Here is an 18,950-nt window from a genome sequence, read left to right on the forward strand (position 1 = left end):
TTTTAGACTGAAATCCTTAAAAGAACTACTTGTATTCCTCTTTTGCTGACTTGAGTTCGCTCTAAACGCGCATTGCCGCTTGGCTGACTGTGTCGGCTTCTCCCTTTCGTGCTAAAAGACTTAAGCTGCACGAGTGTTGCATAGTTCCCCTTCGGCCTCCCGTTTGTCAGCACCTGGCTGCCTTTATTCAAGGACGGTAGGTGTGTCCTTCATTTCAATCAAAGTCAGACTTGACGTTACAGAAATAGCAACCGAAAACATCTAACGTTACGCTAGCAAAACGTTTTTGTTTTTTGTGACTATTGCATTTATGTGTCGTGGTTTGAAGATGACCCGTCGAACTACAAATTGACTTTCCCCACTGTTAAAGACACCTGTGTTATGTGCCATTAGGGGTAACATTTAAAATATTCATATCCACTTGTCAGTCATTTTAAAATATAGTTTGGTTGTACTTTTATTAATCAAAAATAATTGGCACCTACGCATCTCCACAAATGTCTGTTTGTAATCCCAGCAGTGATCTTTGCCACATGGGCACGTGAATGTGCCACGACAATAAGTGTTATAATATATTTATAGTTATTATTATTGTTATAACACACAGTGTCATACACGTACTATTAACAGTTGTTTTATGGCCAATTATTTGTTTTAATACTGATTTACATTTCATATTCTGTGAATAGGTGCTTCTTCTCACAACAGATACTCAGAACTCTGTATCTTCCTATCTTCAGGTGGGGTGTCCTGCTCTACTGTAAGAACATATGTGCCTGGGAGTGTGACATACCTCTGATCCATGGCTACCTCAGGCTCCACCCCTCCTCATTCTCCCCCAATTGCTGCCACTGTGCCTGAGGATTTCCATTATGAAACCAAGTACATCGTGCTCACCTACTTGGGACGGCTGCCTGCTTGTAGACGGCACACCGCGGCCGAAGGTGAGAAACAAAATTCAAGGATCATGCACTCATATTTGTTTTTGCACTCAGTATATAGTAAGGAGGACACAGTCTTGGCTGTAGTTTCATTTAAGCGATATTTGGTGTTGCCAAAAGTCACAAAAATAGTGTGTGACATGCATGTTACACTTCACCCACAGACAACACTCGCAACACAACTGTTCAAGCTGTGAAGCAACCTGTTTGCATGCTCAATGGACCACTTAAGTACAATGTCAACAAACACATTGACCATAACCATAATTAACATTCCCAAATAAGAGCACACAGCTTTAGATTTATTTCACTATTTTAATTGGTATTCATTTCAAATGATTTGTAATATTGAATTTCCCCTTCTGGGTTCAGATACTATAATAAATTAAACATGTTTTAAGGAACCCCTTCAAATATAGAAATAGCGTTACTTCTCCTTTTGACAAACCATATTTTTCGGTATGATATACGAAAAAGAAAAAAATTAGTTAAAAGAAAAAGTGTCATTTTTGTGGAAAATGTATTTATCCAAAACGCAAGACCAAAAGCAGTAGAATTCTGTACCCAAATCCCCCTTTCCTAATTGTATGTGGTTTGGAAAGACACTCTGAGCACACACTACTTCACTCCCATCATTCAGAAACTCAGAACGATGTTCAAATATGCCGTTTAGTTATTCAGAGTAACCCATAAAAGGAATGCCGCAGCCCAGTGCGTCTGGTAGTATAGATTGAAACAGTTCCAGCAGAAGCTGTTAAACGTAGACTGCGTTTGTAAATGAACGGGAGGGGGGGCGCAAGCTGCCTCTTTGAACACACTCTGTCAGTGTGATGTCAGGTCATTTCCGAGCGCACCCTGTATTGACGGCAGCTAACGAGTTGTGTTTGGACAAAACTTTAACTTCTAACGATGGAAACATTTTCTTTTTAGTTTAAAATTGCTCAATTTACGTAGAATCCTGTGTCTCATTTTGACCAAAGGTTATTGCGCCTTTTGGTGCTTTAAAACCTTGTTGTAGCGTAAGGAAGCTGTATTCTAAACTAGCGATATGTTCCACATTCATTGCCATGACTACTGCTTCTTCTGTTTACATTTCTTTTTCTACTTTTGTTGGCAGTTGGCAAATACCTTTTGTGCATTACTGCCACCTTCTGTAGCATGCTATAAAGATGGGCCCAATCCCATACTTGCACTCTTGTGCCCCTCAATTTTGCGGTCCTGTCGAGGCTACGATCGTATAGGATGTAATGTTGGGTCGTTTTTGCACAATTCATTCAAAGAGAACAAATCTTTTCAGTGAATGGATCACTTCCTGAAACGATTCATTCTTTTCTCAGTTTATTTGATTTCAGCCACACACATACAATACAATACAACTTTCTTTATATGGCGTATTTCACAACAGCTGGAGCTGTAACAAAGCGCTTTCCGTGTCAATCACCGTGAATGACCAATCAGCAGCCAGCGTCAGATGGAGGAGGGATTTTACTGAACATACTTCCCATTCGCGAACGATTCAGTGAGTGAATGTTCTGTCATTTCCCGTACACGAACGATTTGGTGAGAGAATGTGATTTCATTACCCGTTCACAAACAATTCGGTGAAAGAACGTGCTGCACTTACCGTTCTCGTTCGTACATTATAGCTGCAAGGTTTTTGATAGAAATAATAACCATAATACAAACGCACAAATTACAATTATGCTATTACAACATCAGGATGAGCACAAATGTTTTTATTTTTTTACTCAATCCGTCCGTGCCCGGAGGAGGGTGTTTGGCGCGCAAACGATTTGCTGAATCAGTCTTTTGAATGATTCGTTTTGATGAACTGATTCTAATGATTCAGTTCACAAAAAAAAAAAATTGTCATCCCCCTCACTAGTAGGGTGTCCCAATTCTCAGAAGTGCTCGGTCGCCCCGCCCCATTTGTACCCTTGTTGCGCACTCCGGCTGAGTGTTACAGTCCGCTATGCATTTTGGCGGAATGTAGCTGCTATACATAGTGGCCTTCTGGGCATGCAGAGCGTGCAGGGGCTGCAAATAGTGCAAACAATGGAGCCATAGCTCACATCAACAGGACGGCTGAGCCCGAGTTTTTACTATACTGTAAAGTTTTAATCTCATTTTAAACAACAAAATTGCCAAAACAACAATCCGTGGGACTCTAAACTGAATGTATTACGGTAAACTTGACTCAAAAGCCCATTAACAAGAAAATATGTGCTTGATTGTGATCAATAAAATTACATTTCACTCCTAAATTACATCAATTACTATAAATGGTGAGAAGCAATGTTTGAAAGTAATCCAAAAGTAATTGAAAAGAAAGCAAACAATGTGCAAGTAACGAAAAAAAAGAAAGAATTTTCTGTATTTCCTGTCCCCACGGTTGCCGTGAGTGCGCTTGGTGTGGGCGTGGCCGGGGAGATGAGCGTCTGATCCCTGCTTTCCGCATGACCTGCTCCAATTTCTGACAGCTTGTCATGTGTAATCACCGTAGGATCACTCACACATTAATGGAGCCAAGCAGAATAGCTGGCCTTGTAGATGCATGATTGAATGCTGAAACAGCACCGAGCCAACAGCACAAAACAACAGCGATTCTCTGGGTATTCACGTCCAAGCTACAGCGGGACTGAAGGGCAACAGTCCAAAAATGTCCTCTGGCTGTGTTTCCTCAGTATAAAGTTGCTGTCACCAACAATCTTTCATTGCCACATGGGCAGATGAATTATTTTCTTTATTAAACGCATACTTGACTTTTTCTACCGAATTTCTGCATTGTGAAAATGAAAGATTGTAGATGTTGAGTCAGTTATTGTGTGTACCTTGCGTGATTCATCATGCCCTCGGCTGTGTAGACTGAATCTTATAAATATTCAACTGAGGGCGTGAGCTCTGGATGTGTGCCTTGTGTGTCTGTGATATGAGGGCACTTTTATCATTTTATTATTTTAAGCTCAATAGAGAATTTTTTTGAGAGAATTTCTGAATGTTGTGAAACAAAAGGCTGAAAAGCAGTGGCTGCAGCATTTTGGATGTCTACACTTGAATTCCACTGTGATGAAAGTTGTGCTGCTGTACACAGACTTCTGCACACAAATAATTCCACAATGCAGTTTGTTTGGATTTAGAAAATGTTAACTTAAGAAATAATGGAAACAGGGCTGCACGGTGGCCGACTGGTTAGCACGATGGCCTCACAGTGAGAGACAGCATCGGGCGTGGGTTCGATCCAGCTCCGGCCATCCTGTGTGGAGTTAGCATGTTCTCCCCGTGCTTGCGTGGGTTTCCTCCGGGTACTCCGGTTTCCTCCCACATTCCCAAAACATGCATAGCAGGCCGATTGAACACTCTAAATTGCCCCTAGGTATGAGTGTGAGCGCTGTTGTTTGTCTCGGTGTGCCCTGCAATTGGCTGGCAACCAGTTCAGGGTGTCCCACGCCTACTGCCCGAAGAAAGCTGGGATAGGCTCCAGCACCCCCCGTGACCCTTGTGAGGAGAAGCGGTACAGAAGATGGATGGATAATGGAAACAGAAATAATCTGTTCCTGAGTCAAGCTTGCCTATTTGAGAATCTTTAACCTTACAAGTTTAACACTACGTGGTCACCGTAGCCTTATATAACACTAAAGAGAGTTTTTTCTATTAAAGTGTCCTCTTAAAACAATCATCAAAACCAATGATATTCATTTTTTGCATTCTTCTCATTCAGTGAACCTCCATTAGCTTCAACCTGTGACTTTATATCTCAACTTTTAATGTATATGTAATGTAAAAACTTTAAAGTACATTAAGTGAAGTGGTTTATGAAGATGGTCGTTTATGACCCGTCTCATGTAATGTCCATTCATCCATCTATTTTCTGAGCCGCTTCACGAAGGGCACGGGCATGCTGGATCCTTTCCCAGCTATCCTCGGGCAGTAGGCGGAGTACACCCTGAACTGGTTGCCAGCCAATCGCAGAGCTCACAAACACACTCAGGGGCAATTCAGGGTTTCCAGTCAACCTAACATGCATGTTTTTGGAATGTGGGAGGAAACCGAAGCACCTGGAGGAAATCCCTGCAGGCACGGGGAGAACATCCAAGCTCTACTCAGGAAGACGAGAGCCGGAATCGAACCCTGCATCTCAGAGCTACGAGGCTACCCAGTCGAGGACCGTGCCGCTCCTCCCGCGAAATAATACATACCATTTGATTATATTTATACATGAACCATACTCACGAGGCACATGAACTATCACGCGAAGAAAAAGCATTTCCTGCTGTGGTGGACTACTAATAGCCTCTTCTTCATCTTCATAACGCTGCATGCTGGAAATCATTAGCGGGCAGGACCGTCTCACAGGAAATTAAAAGTTAAGCACAATGCAGCAGCATCTTTTTTTTCCACAAGCAGGATTGTTTTTCTATGAGTTCCAGGCGGATCCATCTTTTGTACCGCTTATGCTTATTAGGGTGGCGGGTGTGCTGTAGCCAATCCCAGCCGATTTAGGGTGAGAGGCAGGGCACACCGTGGACTGGTTGCCAGCCAATCACAGCGTACATTCAACCAACTACCATTCACATTCACACCTACTGACAATTCAGAGGGCTAGCATGCATGTTCTTTGTATGTGGGAAGTAACTGGAGACAGGAAGAAGTGAGAATCTATGAAGAAAAACACCATTTCCAGTGTCGAGCACGTCACTATTTTATTCTTGACAATGTGACAGAAGGTTAAAAATGACTGCTATTAGGTTAACAATATTTTGCGTGTTTCAATTTCAGGACATTCAGAGAGCGAGCGCAGCATTGTAAAAGAACAGTTTGAAGAAGAGCTAAGGCGACTTGAAGATGAAATGAATGCCTGTAAGTAGCTCACTGACTGACACACAAGTAGACAGTCAACCAGTTGTTGCCCTGACAAGCACTTTATTGAAGCTAAGGTTGATTTCCCGCTCTCTTTTTGCTGCTACATTCTTGACATGTTCCCACACCTGCCTGAGCTAGCTTTCTTTTTGTTTTCCAAGCCTTCTCCAGCACAGGTTTCGACCGTCGCACGTCTTTGGTGTTCAGGCCAGTCAACCCAACGACATCAATTGAAGACTGTCTCGCTGATCTGGGAGAGCGGGTGGTTCGAGAGCTGGACGCCAACCTGAGAGGGGCTGTACACAGGCTTCTCGCAGGGTACGTTTGTTACTCCGTCATCATGTTACAAGACTGTTACACATTTGTGGGACAAGAATGGCTGCATTTCATTTCTTTTGAAAGTGAAAAATCAGGAGTTGTAGCTCCGAATGGGCATTTGACTTTGGGGAAAATTGAGAATTGAGAAACGATAAAAGGCTTACCGTAGCTGATGCATAATTGTTCTTCTAGTTTGCGACTCTGCTTCTGCAGGCCAGATGTGCATTTGATCAACCATCTTCTTAATGCTCTACGAATGAATCGTTTACCAAATGTGTGTCTAAAACTGGCATTAGAAGAAATGAAATACATCTGCTCACTAGATATGACAGTTGAAGTATTTCATGACCTCGTGTCTGTGTTTTAGGCCGCTGGAGTTTGAGACATTCCGAGATGCAACGCTGGACCTATTAACGCATACACATGGAGGGTGGAACAAGGTGATCTCTTTCGCGTTTTTTTTCTTCTTTTTTTTAAATTGAAGAGGTATTTTGGCATTTTGGGTTTTGCACTAATTCTTGCTAATTTAGTTTCAATGTATTTATTTTCTTTTTTTTATTGTATTTTATTTTTTTATCCCTTTACTGCTTTTATCCATCTTTACATTTATTATTTCCCTTTTCTCTCTAATGCACTGCTCTCCCTTACTACTTTCTCCACCCTCCCTCCAATATTTGTAAACCCTTTTCCTCATTGAACTTCCTCTGTTGCTCCTTTACTTATTTTTGAACATCCTCTCTCCTGCTTCGTTCCTACTTCCCCATCCTTGTTGCTGATTTACTACTTCCTCTTTGTATCCCAGGTGCTTGTGCCTTTGGTGCTGCTTAAGGCTTTACAAAGTGAAGATCGCGCTTTGGCAACCCTGCTTCATCTTGGTGTGCGCTTCCTGGAGGAGTCTCAGGGAGAATACATCAGCCAGCAAGGGGGATATGTGAGTTCTATGCATTTCTACTTTGTGCACTCTGTGCTTCAGATTACTGTATATATTATTCAGAAGAGTAATAGACATAGGTAAATATTCTTACAGAATTTATACAGCTATAAAAAAACAAAATGTGTCACTACATTGCTGTTATGTCCCACTCAAAAAAAAAAAAAGTTATAATTCATTAGAATTAAAGCAACACACAGGTAGGTTCCATATTGCTGGCATCAGGCGGAAAGCTTACAACTCCCAAACCATCCATTTAAAAAAATGCACATTTGCACTTGCAAATTTCCACATTGTGGGACTATTAAAGGACATCTTTATCTTTATTTGTTGAGGCCTCATTGCATTAGCATTGCATGCTCAAAGAGAGCGAGCCATTTTCACAACTTGAAATCAGTCACTAATTTGTGTTTAAGAAAAAAAAAAACATACCCACTCGGGGACTGACTAATGGTATGTAATCAATCCGTGGAAAACATGAAATTGACCAAATCTGAACATAAATGCTTTCGGCCCAACGCCTGGGATGTATAAGGATCATTGTTATAATTAGTGATTAAAAGGGGGTGAGGAAAGTCATTTATCAATTCTTTAAATAAATGATGTGACTTTGGGATAGGCTTCATCTCACCGATGATCCAAGTGAAAAATGGAAAGATTACTACAATGGTTTAAGGGCATGTAGTTTTGAATGTAGGCACTGTACTATATTTGTAACATACTTTAAATGAACAGAGGGGGGCGCCAGTGAGCCACTTTCACAGATTCAGTTCCACAGTTTTCAAAATGCACTGCTTAATAAGATGTTGACATTTAAATGAGCACTCCATTAAGTATACTAAGTACATGCTGTAGCTATAGAGCAAAAATATGTTAATGACCTCCAATCATGTAAAAGTGCTTTTGACTAAATTTGAGTTAATGTTCTGATGGATTTTCCCTCTGAGGAGAATATGTGAAAATGCTTACCCGTGCAATAGTTTCCAACGTTCTACATGTTCTTGCTATGTCTTGAGATTTAATGTTTCTCTCGAATTAAACTGTTACATGATTCCAACCACAAATAAGCCAAGAAAAAAAAGGGGTTTTCTTGGGCATCCTACAATTACCAAAGATATGAATGATTTCATTGTAATATTTTGTGAGGTTGATGCACAATTTCGTCACTTCTGTAGTTTATTTGCAGAATGATGAGAAGTGACATATTAACCCTGGCTTTAATTCATTGTTTGTTTTTATTATTTTTGTTTGAACGCATTGAAATAAGAACACGGTGTGCTCATTCTGAACAAGGCTACATTCTTGCCCAGCGTTATGTCACAGGGGATGAACAGATGATGTGCAGGGGCAGGATCAGCAATGGAGGGGTGAAGAGAAAGGAGGCGGCCGCATGTGTACAGGCTTGATGATTGGAAGGGAGGGAAAGTACGGTAGCTTGGTGGCAGCAAGAGTAACGTGAAATCTGCATGTCTTTTTCTCCACTCCTCCCTGTTCTACTGTATATTGAGCTTGTTTGTCCAGCTGAGTGAAAAGCAGGGAGTTTGCAGACTTTGCAGGCAGGTAGGCTGTGCTTTCTTTATGCGTTATTCTATTCTAGCTACTGTCGGAGCATCTATTTTAAAGATTTGGACCTTTGATGATATTTTCTGCTTTTGTCGCTATTCTGTTGACACTTTTAAATATAGAGATTGTACAGTTAAATCCAGAAAGATTTGGGCCATAATGGACTTTTTAAAAATGTATACACCAAAATTGTACACTTAATAATAAGAATTATAATCATAATCATCACATTTACCACTTTGGAACTACACAATTTTATTTTGTATAATTTCCAGTGGGTAAGAAATATTAAAGAAATTATCCTAGTTAGCCAAAAATGTACCGAGGAATGCAATCGTTGAATTCAATAAAAAAAAATATGCTGTAGGTCAAAATGTATTTTCTTACCTTTTTATTGTATATCAAACGACGAGCAAATCAGCCCTTCTACTCTTTGTTGGAAGTGCAGGCGATCTGATGGTCAGTATGGAATCGTTTGCTACTCATTTCAGAGGACAATGCAGATTATTATGACCTGGATGTGGCGTACACTTCATTTGGCCAGAACAAAACCACTAACCCCCAATAAACAGAACACAGCCAGTGGCACGCAAGAGGGGGAGGACATGTATGGGTGGTTGGAGGGGGTTGCAGGAAAATGGCCTAGCAAGAGGTAGTGAGTTCTCATATTGGTACAAAATGTCTATGCAGCGAGCAGTGACCTTCAAGCTCATCCAGCTAGTACTTTGTTTGCTATCTGTTCTGTTAGTCTCGAAGCTTGCAGTAAAAGCTGCACATCAGCCATTTCACGTGACAGTTTCCGTGAGTGTAATGCAATGACTCTGACATTTTGCCAAACTGCCGTTTCGAACCAAGTGTTGCCGGGACAAAAATCTGAAATGGGTTTGGCTCGGCCCCTGTCACGGCACGTTCCACCGCGTCCCGCACAGCGCGACTGTACTCTCCCTATGTTATGTAAGCGTCATCTCGCCAGCTCATGTGTGAAATATGTGCATCACCATACCTCGACTTCGACACGAATCTGGAATAGAGCAGAGTGCCTGACTGGCTGCTTTACAAAAATAGCTCTCCCAATCCAGTCGAAACATCATCACAAGGGATTGGATTGGCCCACTTGTAACGCGTTTCTCCTCTATGTATTTCAGTCTACGGTCAATTTCAAGGCTGTTCAACTTGTAATTTGGGTTGGGAGGCGTGTGTGAAAGACACAGCTGACTTTGTATACTTCCTCTTTCCTTTTATGAATCATGTTCATATTGTAGGGACTGAGCAACCGGGTCAAAAACACGTGTACCCGTTTTGTTGCTAAATTGTAATTCCAGTTTTCATCAACCTTTTATTCTTTGCCATAATTGGTACACAATGTTGGCGTCATCACAAACACTTCACAAAAAGCAAATGTAGTCCTTTAAAATCCCAAGTTGTATTGCCACATTTTGGAACATCAGATATGTCTCGCCAGAAACATTGAGTTAAACTTCAAATTGTTTGCATACAGGGGCATTCAATTTTGAATGTTCCACGTTATTTATGAGTCTCTCTTACGTTACCTTTGATTAGTTATGATGTATGAAAAAGGTGATAAGAAATAAACACCTAAATGACTAATGCATTTTAAAAAAAATAATTATTACATTTATGTGATAAGATACAATATGTAAATGTATTTTCTTGTCAGTGGGCTTTGGAATGAAACTTGAGATAATGTGAGTTCTAAAATCAGGATTGATTTAATTTTATGGTGGGCTAATGTAAGTAATTTACAGAGAAATGTTCCTCCACTGAGCAGGTTTAATCTCATGTCAGCCACTGTGTGACTTTTTGCTTCAGCTGACCTTTCCTGATGGCATAAAGGTGCCTTTCAAATTCCATGTCATGGTGTTACCTACGTTCTGTGACTGCCCTTTCATGATTTTACCTTTTGAGGCTTGTGTTGATTTGCAGTAGTAACAGCATCCTGTATCCGGTTTCAGGATAGTTACACCAATATAGCACTATCCTGTAAATTTCTGTACTTGTCATTGTCAGTCTCACACAAACTTGTGACCGTCATGTTGCCCTATGTTCGCCGTTTTGTGGGACTTTCCATCGCTCACGTCCGTCACAAATGTCTTCCAGATGCTGTGAAGTTTATTTGCAACACACTAGATTGTGTAACCTAATGAGATGGAGAGCTCTAGGTAGGCAGGTATGTGTTGTTTTTATTGTACGGATTAACAGTGTCTTCAGGCGTGGGTGGAGAATGGTGGGACAGGCCGATGACTAGCCCGAATGATGTTCATAGAAATGGATTTAGTGAGGTTGATTGTTTGTTGTGTTTCTCGTCTAGTTGGTATTCATGATTGCATAAATGGTGAGTCAAGCATTAGCACCATTGTATTCGAGTCAATTTGTTCATTATAACTTTAAGTTTAAGTTATAACCAGTCTTTAACCATTTCTCAATGAGTTAAAGGTGTCATACTGAATCAAGGTTTAATACAATACAATACAGCTTTATCTATCTAGCATTTAATAAATTGCAGTGGAACTTCGGAGGTTGACATGATGGTCAACTTTCAACTCCCATTTAGAACCAAATTTTCCCTTCGAAAAAACTATAAATGGAATGTAGCCATTCCGGGGCAAATTTCGTGTGTTCGTTTCGTCATTTTCATTTACCCTCACTCTCCCTTGGTGCATTTTTTTAACCTGAACAAAGCAGAAAGCAATGTGAACGGCAGTATGGATTTTCTTTTCTGTTGCACTCCGTGACCAGCAAACTCCTGTGGACTTAACACCACATGACAGCACTGTCCCCTGCAGTCCGGATGATGGCAAGTTTGTGTCCTGATGCTGCAGGTTTTTTTGTAAGCACTCTCTCATGCAAATCAGCTTATAGAGAAAGCCAATGTTGGATAACGGTTGTGGCTATTAGGTTTAATCTCGTTCCAGAATGGTGCAGCTGCCACATTCAACAACATTGTGTCATTGTGAAAAAAAATAAAATAAAAGGAAATTGATCAAGCCATTTATTAATAATATTTAGTCTGCCATTACTAATCCACATTTGCTACTGACTTGCCTGTTTGCTGTGAACATTCCTTCAAAATGTCCTTCGTGCCGCTTCGAAATTAATATGTTCCCAGCAGATCGGGGGCATGTCGTACAAATAAATGACTTGGCAGAAAGCAAGTGGCTGCATAGCATCAGCGTTTCTGCTTGTCTTTCTGTACAAACACCTGATGAGCTCTTGAGTTATTTCTGTTTTTGCAAGCTGTTATTAAAATACCAATCTCGTCATCTGCACTGGATATTTTGCATATGGTCAAAGCTGAGGTCGATTTACATTTTGTAACTTTGTGGCTGGTCTGTATTATAAGCATTAGGGCAAATGTGACCTTTTTTAATTTCTTGGGATCAAATGTGGGATCAGTGCGACAGACCTTGCTTGATGACATTGACTTCACTGCTTCTGGCTTAGGCAGGCGAACGAGAGTCATTCAGTTGCTCCGCATGATCATATGATATGTTTGGTTACATAACACAAGGGCAGACTTTCATTCTTATGGTGGCCAGTCACTTGATTCCACTAGGTGGCGCACAAAGCGGACTGAAGCTCAGTGCTATAGGTGAATGACAGCACTTTTGGCTTATCACATATTAAAACCACATCCATATGTGAAACTGTTAAATAAATAACACACTCTCAAAATATACAGTGATGTTGTGATTGCCAGATGTACTAGGATACATAAAACATCCAGTGACACAAAATAATTGTATTAGTATTGTATGTATATTTTTTTTCGCTGTTTATTTTACTTTTTGAGAGCTGCACTTGTAAATAATTTTCCTGGTGAGACTCAGTGATATCGTTCACTTGGCTGACTTCCAAGCAGGCAGTGTGGGTTCAATTCCCACTCTGTGATGATGTTACCGAGTTAGTATTAGTGTGAAAGGTTGTCTATATATGTGCCCTGCGAATGACCGGCGACCAGTCCAGAGTGTACTTTAGTCCACCTTTTGCTCGTGGTATGGATCACTAATTCTTTGCCCCTTTTTGAAACGTAAAGAAAAAAAGCATTTCGAAAAATGTACTGTACAGTTTGATGCTTATCCCAAGTAGAATTGGTCTGGAGTAAAAAGTCTTGATGCCATTCTAATTCCCTTGTTTCCACCACATGCACTCATGACACGTGTCCTCCACAGGGTGAAATATTCGGTCTTGGTTCAGAAGACGAGCGAGGCGTAGCCATCGCCGAAGACAGCAACGACATCTACATCCTGTCGGGGGAGCAGGCACCCGACCAGCTGAGCCCGCCGTTATCCCTGCTGTGCACGGCAGACAACGGCAGCGAGCACAGCTCCTGGCAGACGGAGAGCTTACCCGTGTCACTGGCCGGCCACGAGTCGTGGGCACAGGTGTGCGGGATGGATCCCGAAGATATCAAGAGCCTGGACAGCAACGAGGGCGTAGCCCTGGCTGAGGAGCGCAGCGAAAACAACTCTTCCAACTCAGACATTGTCCACGTGGAGCGCGAGGAAGCCGAGCTGCTGGAGGAAGGCGGTGAAAGCGGTGCGATCGAGGAGAGCATGATGAGTGTTTTAGGTACAGAGAGTGAGCTTGCCCAGCTCAGGGAGGAAAGTATGAGCCAGATTCCAGTTGTTCCCGTGGCCCTGGAGGAACCCGCCTCCCTAATTTCACTGGAGGAGCCTGTTGTAATCGAAACACCTTTAAGCTTGTCGACAGAACCTTCCCTTATTTCTTTAGAACCAGAGCTTCTTCCTCCAGCCACAGAAGCCACTGCTCCCCCACCAACTGAACCGCAACCCGTGGCACCCTTACCTGTTCCTGTAGTAGAACCACCGCCTGAACCAGAAAGGGCTGCTGCTCCTGTGCCTGCTGAGGCTGCGCCCCCATCTCCGGCTAAGCAAGCCCAGACCGCAGAGCCTGAAGCATCGTCTGAACCACAATTGGAGCCTGTAACTGTGCCTCCACAGCATGAAGCAGACGCCCTGATCGAGCTCGATGTACCACCAGCTACAATCCCAGTCCCAGAGACCCCCGTGCAGGCCGTCACAGAGGAGCCCACGGTGCTGTCAGATCCAGCGTCAGAGCTCCAAGTTCTGCTCTACGGGGGAGCTGCCCTGGTGCTCCTCACTGCTGTGATGGCGTATGGTGTCATAAGCTATAGGAGGAAGTAGAATAGACATGTTTCCTTCTCAGGGGATTAGATCACACATGAAAAGATATAGAAAAAAAATCAAATGATTTAGTACACTGAAGATGCATTTGTCATCCAAGGCCACATTTAAAACCCATCGTCCATTTGAGAACAATGCCTCCGACCCACTCAGCAGGTGTAAACACAGAAAAGTGAAATGTGTACTCAACTCCCCTGAGGTTCAAACCAAAAGGTCATGGTTTCGGTTTCTGTTATTTTTTTTTCTTTTTCAGCAATTTGTGTGCCATGTGATTCTATCTCCGATGTTTCAATTGTCCGAATAGATTGTACCTCTGCTGACACTCCTATGTACTATTGTCAAATTAGTAAGGATGCTTCAAGTCATACTCGTAAGAGTCTTCATTCATTACTTACTTTGGCCATTATGAAAGCTGCAGTACACAAGAAAATAAAGTATTTTTTTTTATATAAATAAATGGATGAAAGTTTAGCAGTTTAGCAGACGCATTTGCGACAGTGTAAACAAAATTACCACATGAAAATCCACATCAATGTGCTGTTTACACAAATGCAGTCATTTTTCTCTGGTGTCTTGTCCATTTTTAATGAGTATTTAATTGGAATAATGGTATCACTGTGATGTCAACTGCAGAAAGCTTCCTTCTTGGGTGAGCTTCGGGTGGTCCAGATGTAATTAGAAACTCAAGTTTGCAATCAAAGTGGAAATGTTGAACATAAAAAGCAAGAGAATGTCCAAAAAGCTCCCACTGAACTTTGTACCTTGAATTTCCTACAGCACACTAACTGAGAATAAAGAAAGTGACAAATGTTTTTGTGATGGTATGATTCCATAGAAATCAACGCCATTTATTTCAACATTTTTACAAAGCAGAGGTAATTGAATGCACACAATACAATCTTTTTTTTCTTCTACATGAATATGAACATAACTCACAAAAGGCATGCGACAAACTACACATAAACTTTGCATTCCTGTTTTCAAAATGAGACTAATGTTCAAAAACGATATACATTAACACTCGTTTTTGAAAATTGCCTGAGCACTCCCTTTTTTTCCCTGCAAACATTTCACAGTTACTCCCTCTCATCCCTCTGGCTTCAAGTCACCTTCCTCTTGGAGGGCTGATGTACCGCAGCGCAGTGTTGAAGAGATCCCTGAGCAGTTGTGGGGTGTGTTCACACACCTGCTTCACCAAGGTGAGGCTGAGGGCTACGATGACCCTCTCCTGGGGCAGCTGCTCCAAGCCTACCCCCTGCATCATGGCCCTCTGCACCTCATTTTTGAGGTGGTCAAGCCACTGCTGCAAAACCAAAGAGTCAGTCAGCAAATGACACTTTTTGGGCCGTGACCATCTTAATCCATTTCTTTGTTGGAGCCGAGTAGACACCTGGGTACACTTACACAATGGAATTATCTCAACAATAGAGCTTCATAAATTCCATTTCAGGGTTTATACACCACGATAAGCACTTTTAAGATACTTTCCCAAATGTTTTCATTGTTAAACAGCTGTAATTATATTTTTCCCAAATACTGTGAGTAGAACTGCCATTGCCAGAGTTCAACCAAGGTTTTCTGAAAAAGTATGTCTCAAAACATATGGAATTCAAATCAAAATGAGTGACAGCAAATTTGGGAGACTTAACCTTTGTGTTTTGCTTTTCTTTGGCTTCCTCGTGACACAACAGATGTGTAGCAGTGATGGCAAGAGAAAGAGAGCGCTTGTGCGTGGCTGGTGGCAAATATGTCACGTTGTACTTTGGACGGTGAGATTTACGAGTTCAAAACGCAACACGCGGTGCTTGGTCGCGACTTAGCACTTCTGCTTTTTCTGTTTCAATGTCAATCAGCCATTATCAGTCACAAGTATAAAAACTGTGTTTTAGTTTTAATACATGCAAGTTCGCTGACCGATGCCACCACAATGCACAGTAGACGATATGCAGAAGTTGAATGTACGATACATCTCTTGTGTTGGACCTCTGTGGATTGTGTAGTGTAGCGAGTGTTGTGGCTGAAAGGTGAATGTCTTGACAACAAACTCACTTCACTAGGTGAGGACATGACATTCCTGCGCAGGTTTCGGGCAGCCTGGTCCACAACATTCTGCTCAAGTTGGGCGGCAATTTGTCTCAGTCGAGCCGCAACCTCTTGCAAGTCTCTCGCTTCGCCTTCACCACCTACAGGGACCCACAAATATGGCTTTGTGTTATGAATGGTTTAGAAAGTACCAAAGGCCGTCTGGTGTTTCAATTTAATAAAATAAAATAAAAGCCAGGACAACATGGTAGAGTAGCAGTTCACGTCCAACCCAAAAATATATTATGGTATTTTATCTATACGTGGAGTGCGACTGACTGGTGATCAGTCAAGGGTGTACGCCACCACATGCAATTCAACGTGGTATATTTTAGGTTTTTCTCGGTCTGGAAGAATAATATCGGGGATAATAAATGCTGAAAAAAAGTTGTGTACTCAGTGGCACTGGGAAGAAATTAAGTACAAATACTTTTTTTTCCTGGAGAATTCTTTTCAGGTAGTACTTTAGTTGAGTATTTACCTTGTAGGTGAATTTTTACTTTTACTCTCTACATCTGAAAATGTCTGTACTTCCAATTTAGTCATTTGTATTCCATTGTTGGTGAATGACAACACAATGTAAAAAAAAAAAAAAAGAAAAGAAAAAAAGGAAGGTCAACTGCGGTTGAGATGTTCATTTTGATCTGGTGGAGTGAGTATGCGCGCGTACGTGCGATATACAAGGGCAGTCACAGCATGGGGGGAACGAGGGAGCAGTAACAGAGGACACGGCAGATTTAGAGAAGCAACCATTCTCCCTCTATGGCCTAGTATAACAAACTTGTTTGTGGCGAATGTGTTTTGTCTTGTGCCAACCTAAACTAAAAACCACCAGCTAAAATAGTAACAGTAACAGTAATAAATTAGTTAATCTGACAAAAAATAAAATACACCCACATACAGGTGAAGTGTAGAACACATTACTAGATTTTAAGATCAATCAGCAAAATGTATCAAGTGCTTTACCCCAAATGATACCTCATCATGTCACCAAACTACTTTTTACGCCATTTATACCCCAGCTCGAAAAAAATATTTTTCAATATTTGAAGCCAAGTTATTCAGTCAATCCTGTAACGTTACCTCATTGTTAGAGGTATGCTTTTATTAATTTGTTATTTGGGCTGTGTGGTATATCCTTTAAATAATACCACAATATTTCAATACATACATAGTAGTGTTTTCACTGCATATAGAGTGGTGTAGATACTATTTTAAACAGATATTTATTACATACCGTAGTGTATTTTATACATAGAAAAATCTTGATATTTTCAGGATATACCACAATGCCCAAAGTACAGCAGAATTATTAATTAAGAAGTGTGGTACCTCTTAACACAGCAGTCAGCACCATTTTACGATACTTATATTTGGCTGACAAAGTTAATATAAAATGCAGTAAAAACTGAAGGTGCTCTAATTCGTCAGTATAAACCAATAAGAAAGCAAAAGAACAACTTGGAGCGACGACAAAATTCAACACACAGTTGCAGATGACTGAATAATATTTCATTTCTTTCCTTAATTGATATTATTGATTTTGGTCAATACTTTTGTTCAACTGACTTGCTAATCAATTTTCTTTATTAGAATGTTTCCATGCATATAAATACTAAATATCACGAAAAAATATATATCTATAAATAAACCATAGTTGCACTTATTCCAGAACTTTGAAAAGTTATTTCATTCTCCGATTGGATGGCCCACGCACCCCAACACTGCAGCTTTAACAAGGTGTGTCAAAAAGTTCTAAGACTGATGTCAAGGAAAGAAAAAAAGTTTTGACTGCCACAATTAAATTAACCAGATCCTGACATTTAAAATGTAGGCTCTAATCACGGATGTATATATGAAGGGGTAAACTGCCGTTTACTTGCTGAGGGAGAAGTGAAACCACTGGCGGCTTACATTACCAATCGCTTGATTTGTTAACTACATTTTTATGTTAACTTACAGTTATATATATATATATATATATATATATCATAAATATGATCATGATTTCTTGAAGGCTTTGACCGCCCACCACTGCTTTTGAGAGATCAGTCCTGGAACTTGTCGGACACGACTCATAATGAATTCACTGAATCAATGCGTTTACCTGCATTTCTTTCTTTTTAGAACAAGTATAGTACACTTCTTCTTGAGTAGAGAAAGTGAATACTGTCCGTGTGTCAACTGCGCGTGTACCCACCAGGCCAGTAAAGATCCACTAACGGCTCTAGGTCGGCAACGGAAACCACGATGGTGCTGGGCAGGTTGCCGTCACATTCGATTTTTCCGTCATCTTCTTCGCAACAGCTCCTCCAAGTTTCTGTGATCTCTTTGCCCAAAGCGCAAACAGCCTTGTTGTATTGCACGTTACTGCAATCCGCCTGGAGGAAGCTCAATAGCACCAAAGTGGCATTTTGCTTGCTGGCCAACTTCGTCAAATCATCCATCACTTTGCTGTAAACGTCCTTAGTGAAGAGAGACGGATTTACGGGCCCGTTAAAGTTCGTCAAACACACCTTTCACTGTGGCGGAGTACTAAAACATTTACCCAAAAAATTGGCAACAAGTACACTAAGTTAGTTTTAATCATTGGCTTTCCTTATAAGAGAAGCTACGGTGGCGCTAATGCCACAACAAGCTAGTCAGGTTAGCTTTAACAGATCGCTAACACACAGACAGGTCTGAGTTGGTTGAAAGCTAACTGGTTAGCCGTTGCTGAATCAAACTTTTGAAATCAATTTATCAGAACGGCAAGATAACCACTGTTTACTTACAATTGCGCGCCTGTGAAGTTGAAAAACGTCGTTGGTTATTTGACGCACCACAGCAGCTTCATCTGGGCTACATATTCTGATTTGCGCATATTAAATTAGTGGTGGGTGGGTCTTAGATTACGTCCCACTTGCTGCTGCATATTCAAATTGTCATCGCACGGCGTAAAATGCTTTCGTTTTAAAGCCCAAGCACATTCACACCTGCACGCACACGCTCTGACGCACACTGCACTCAATAGAGAAGTTGCGCCAAATAAATAAAAAATAGACAAAGTCACGGTTGGTTTATGTACGTACG

The 18,950-nt window shown here is 41.2% G+C and overlaps 2 protein-coding genes across 3 annotated transcripts; one reads left to right on the forward strand and one right to left on the reverse strand.

Moving 5' to 3' along the window:
- The first annotated feature begins 49 nt into the window (after positions 1-49).
- Positions 50-14,608, forward strand: bcl2l13 (BCL2 like 13). Of its 2 annotated transcripts, none has more exons than XM_088298533.1 (7): positions 50-196; positions 741-944; positions 5,718-5,798; positions 5,960-6,116; positions 6,484-6,556; positions 6,919-7,047; positions 12,801-14,608. In XM_088298533.1, the coding sequence occupies exons 2-7, from the start codon at positions 803-805 to the stop codon at positions 13,794-13,796; spliced, it is 1,578 nt and encodes a 525-aa protein (XP_088154659.1). In that variant the 5' UTR covers positions 50-196; positions 741-802; the 3' UTR covers positions 13,797-14,608. The 2 variants fall into 2 exon arrangements, with proteins under 2 accessions (XP_088154659.1, XP_088154660.1); XM_088298534.1 differs by having other exon boundaries at positions 86-200.
- Positions 14,607-18,880, reverse strand: bida (BH3 interacting domain death agonist). Its single transcript, XM_088298536.1, has 4 exons — positions 18,653-18,880; positions 18,079-18,343; positions 15,846-15,979; positions 14,607-15,099 (listed from the first exon to the last, which is right to left on the reverse strand). The coding sequence occupies exons 2-4, from the start codon at positions 18,323-18,325 to the stop codon at positions 14,902-14,904; spliced, it is 579 nt and encodes a 192-aa protein (XP_088154662.1). The 5' UTR covers positions 18,326-18,343; positions 18,653-18,880; the 3' UTR covers positions 14,607-14,901.
- Between the last annotated feature and the right edge of the window lie 70 nt (positions 18,881-18,950).

The sequence above is a fragment of the Idiotropiscis lumnitzeri genome, chromosome 6 (genome assembly GCF_059441095.1).
Source record: "Idiotropiscis lumnitzeri isolate Australia: NSW breed Sydney's pygmy pipehorse chromosome 6, RoL_Ilum_1.0, whole genome shotgun sequence".
NCBI lineage: Eukaryota > Metazoa > Chordata > Actinopteri > Syngnathiformes > Syngnathidae > Idiotropiscis > Idiotropiscis lumnitzeri.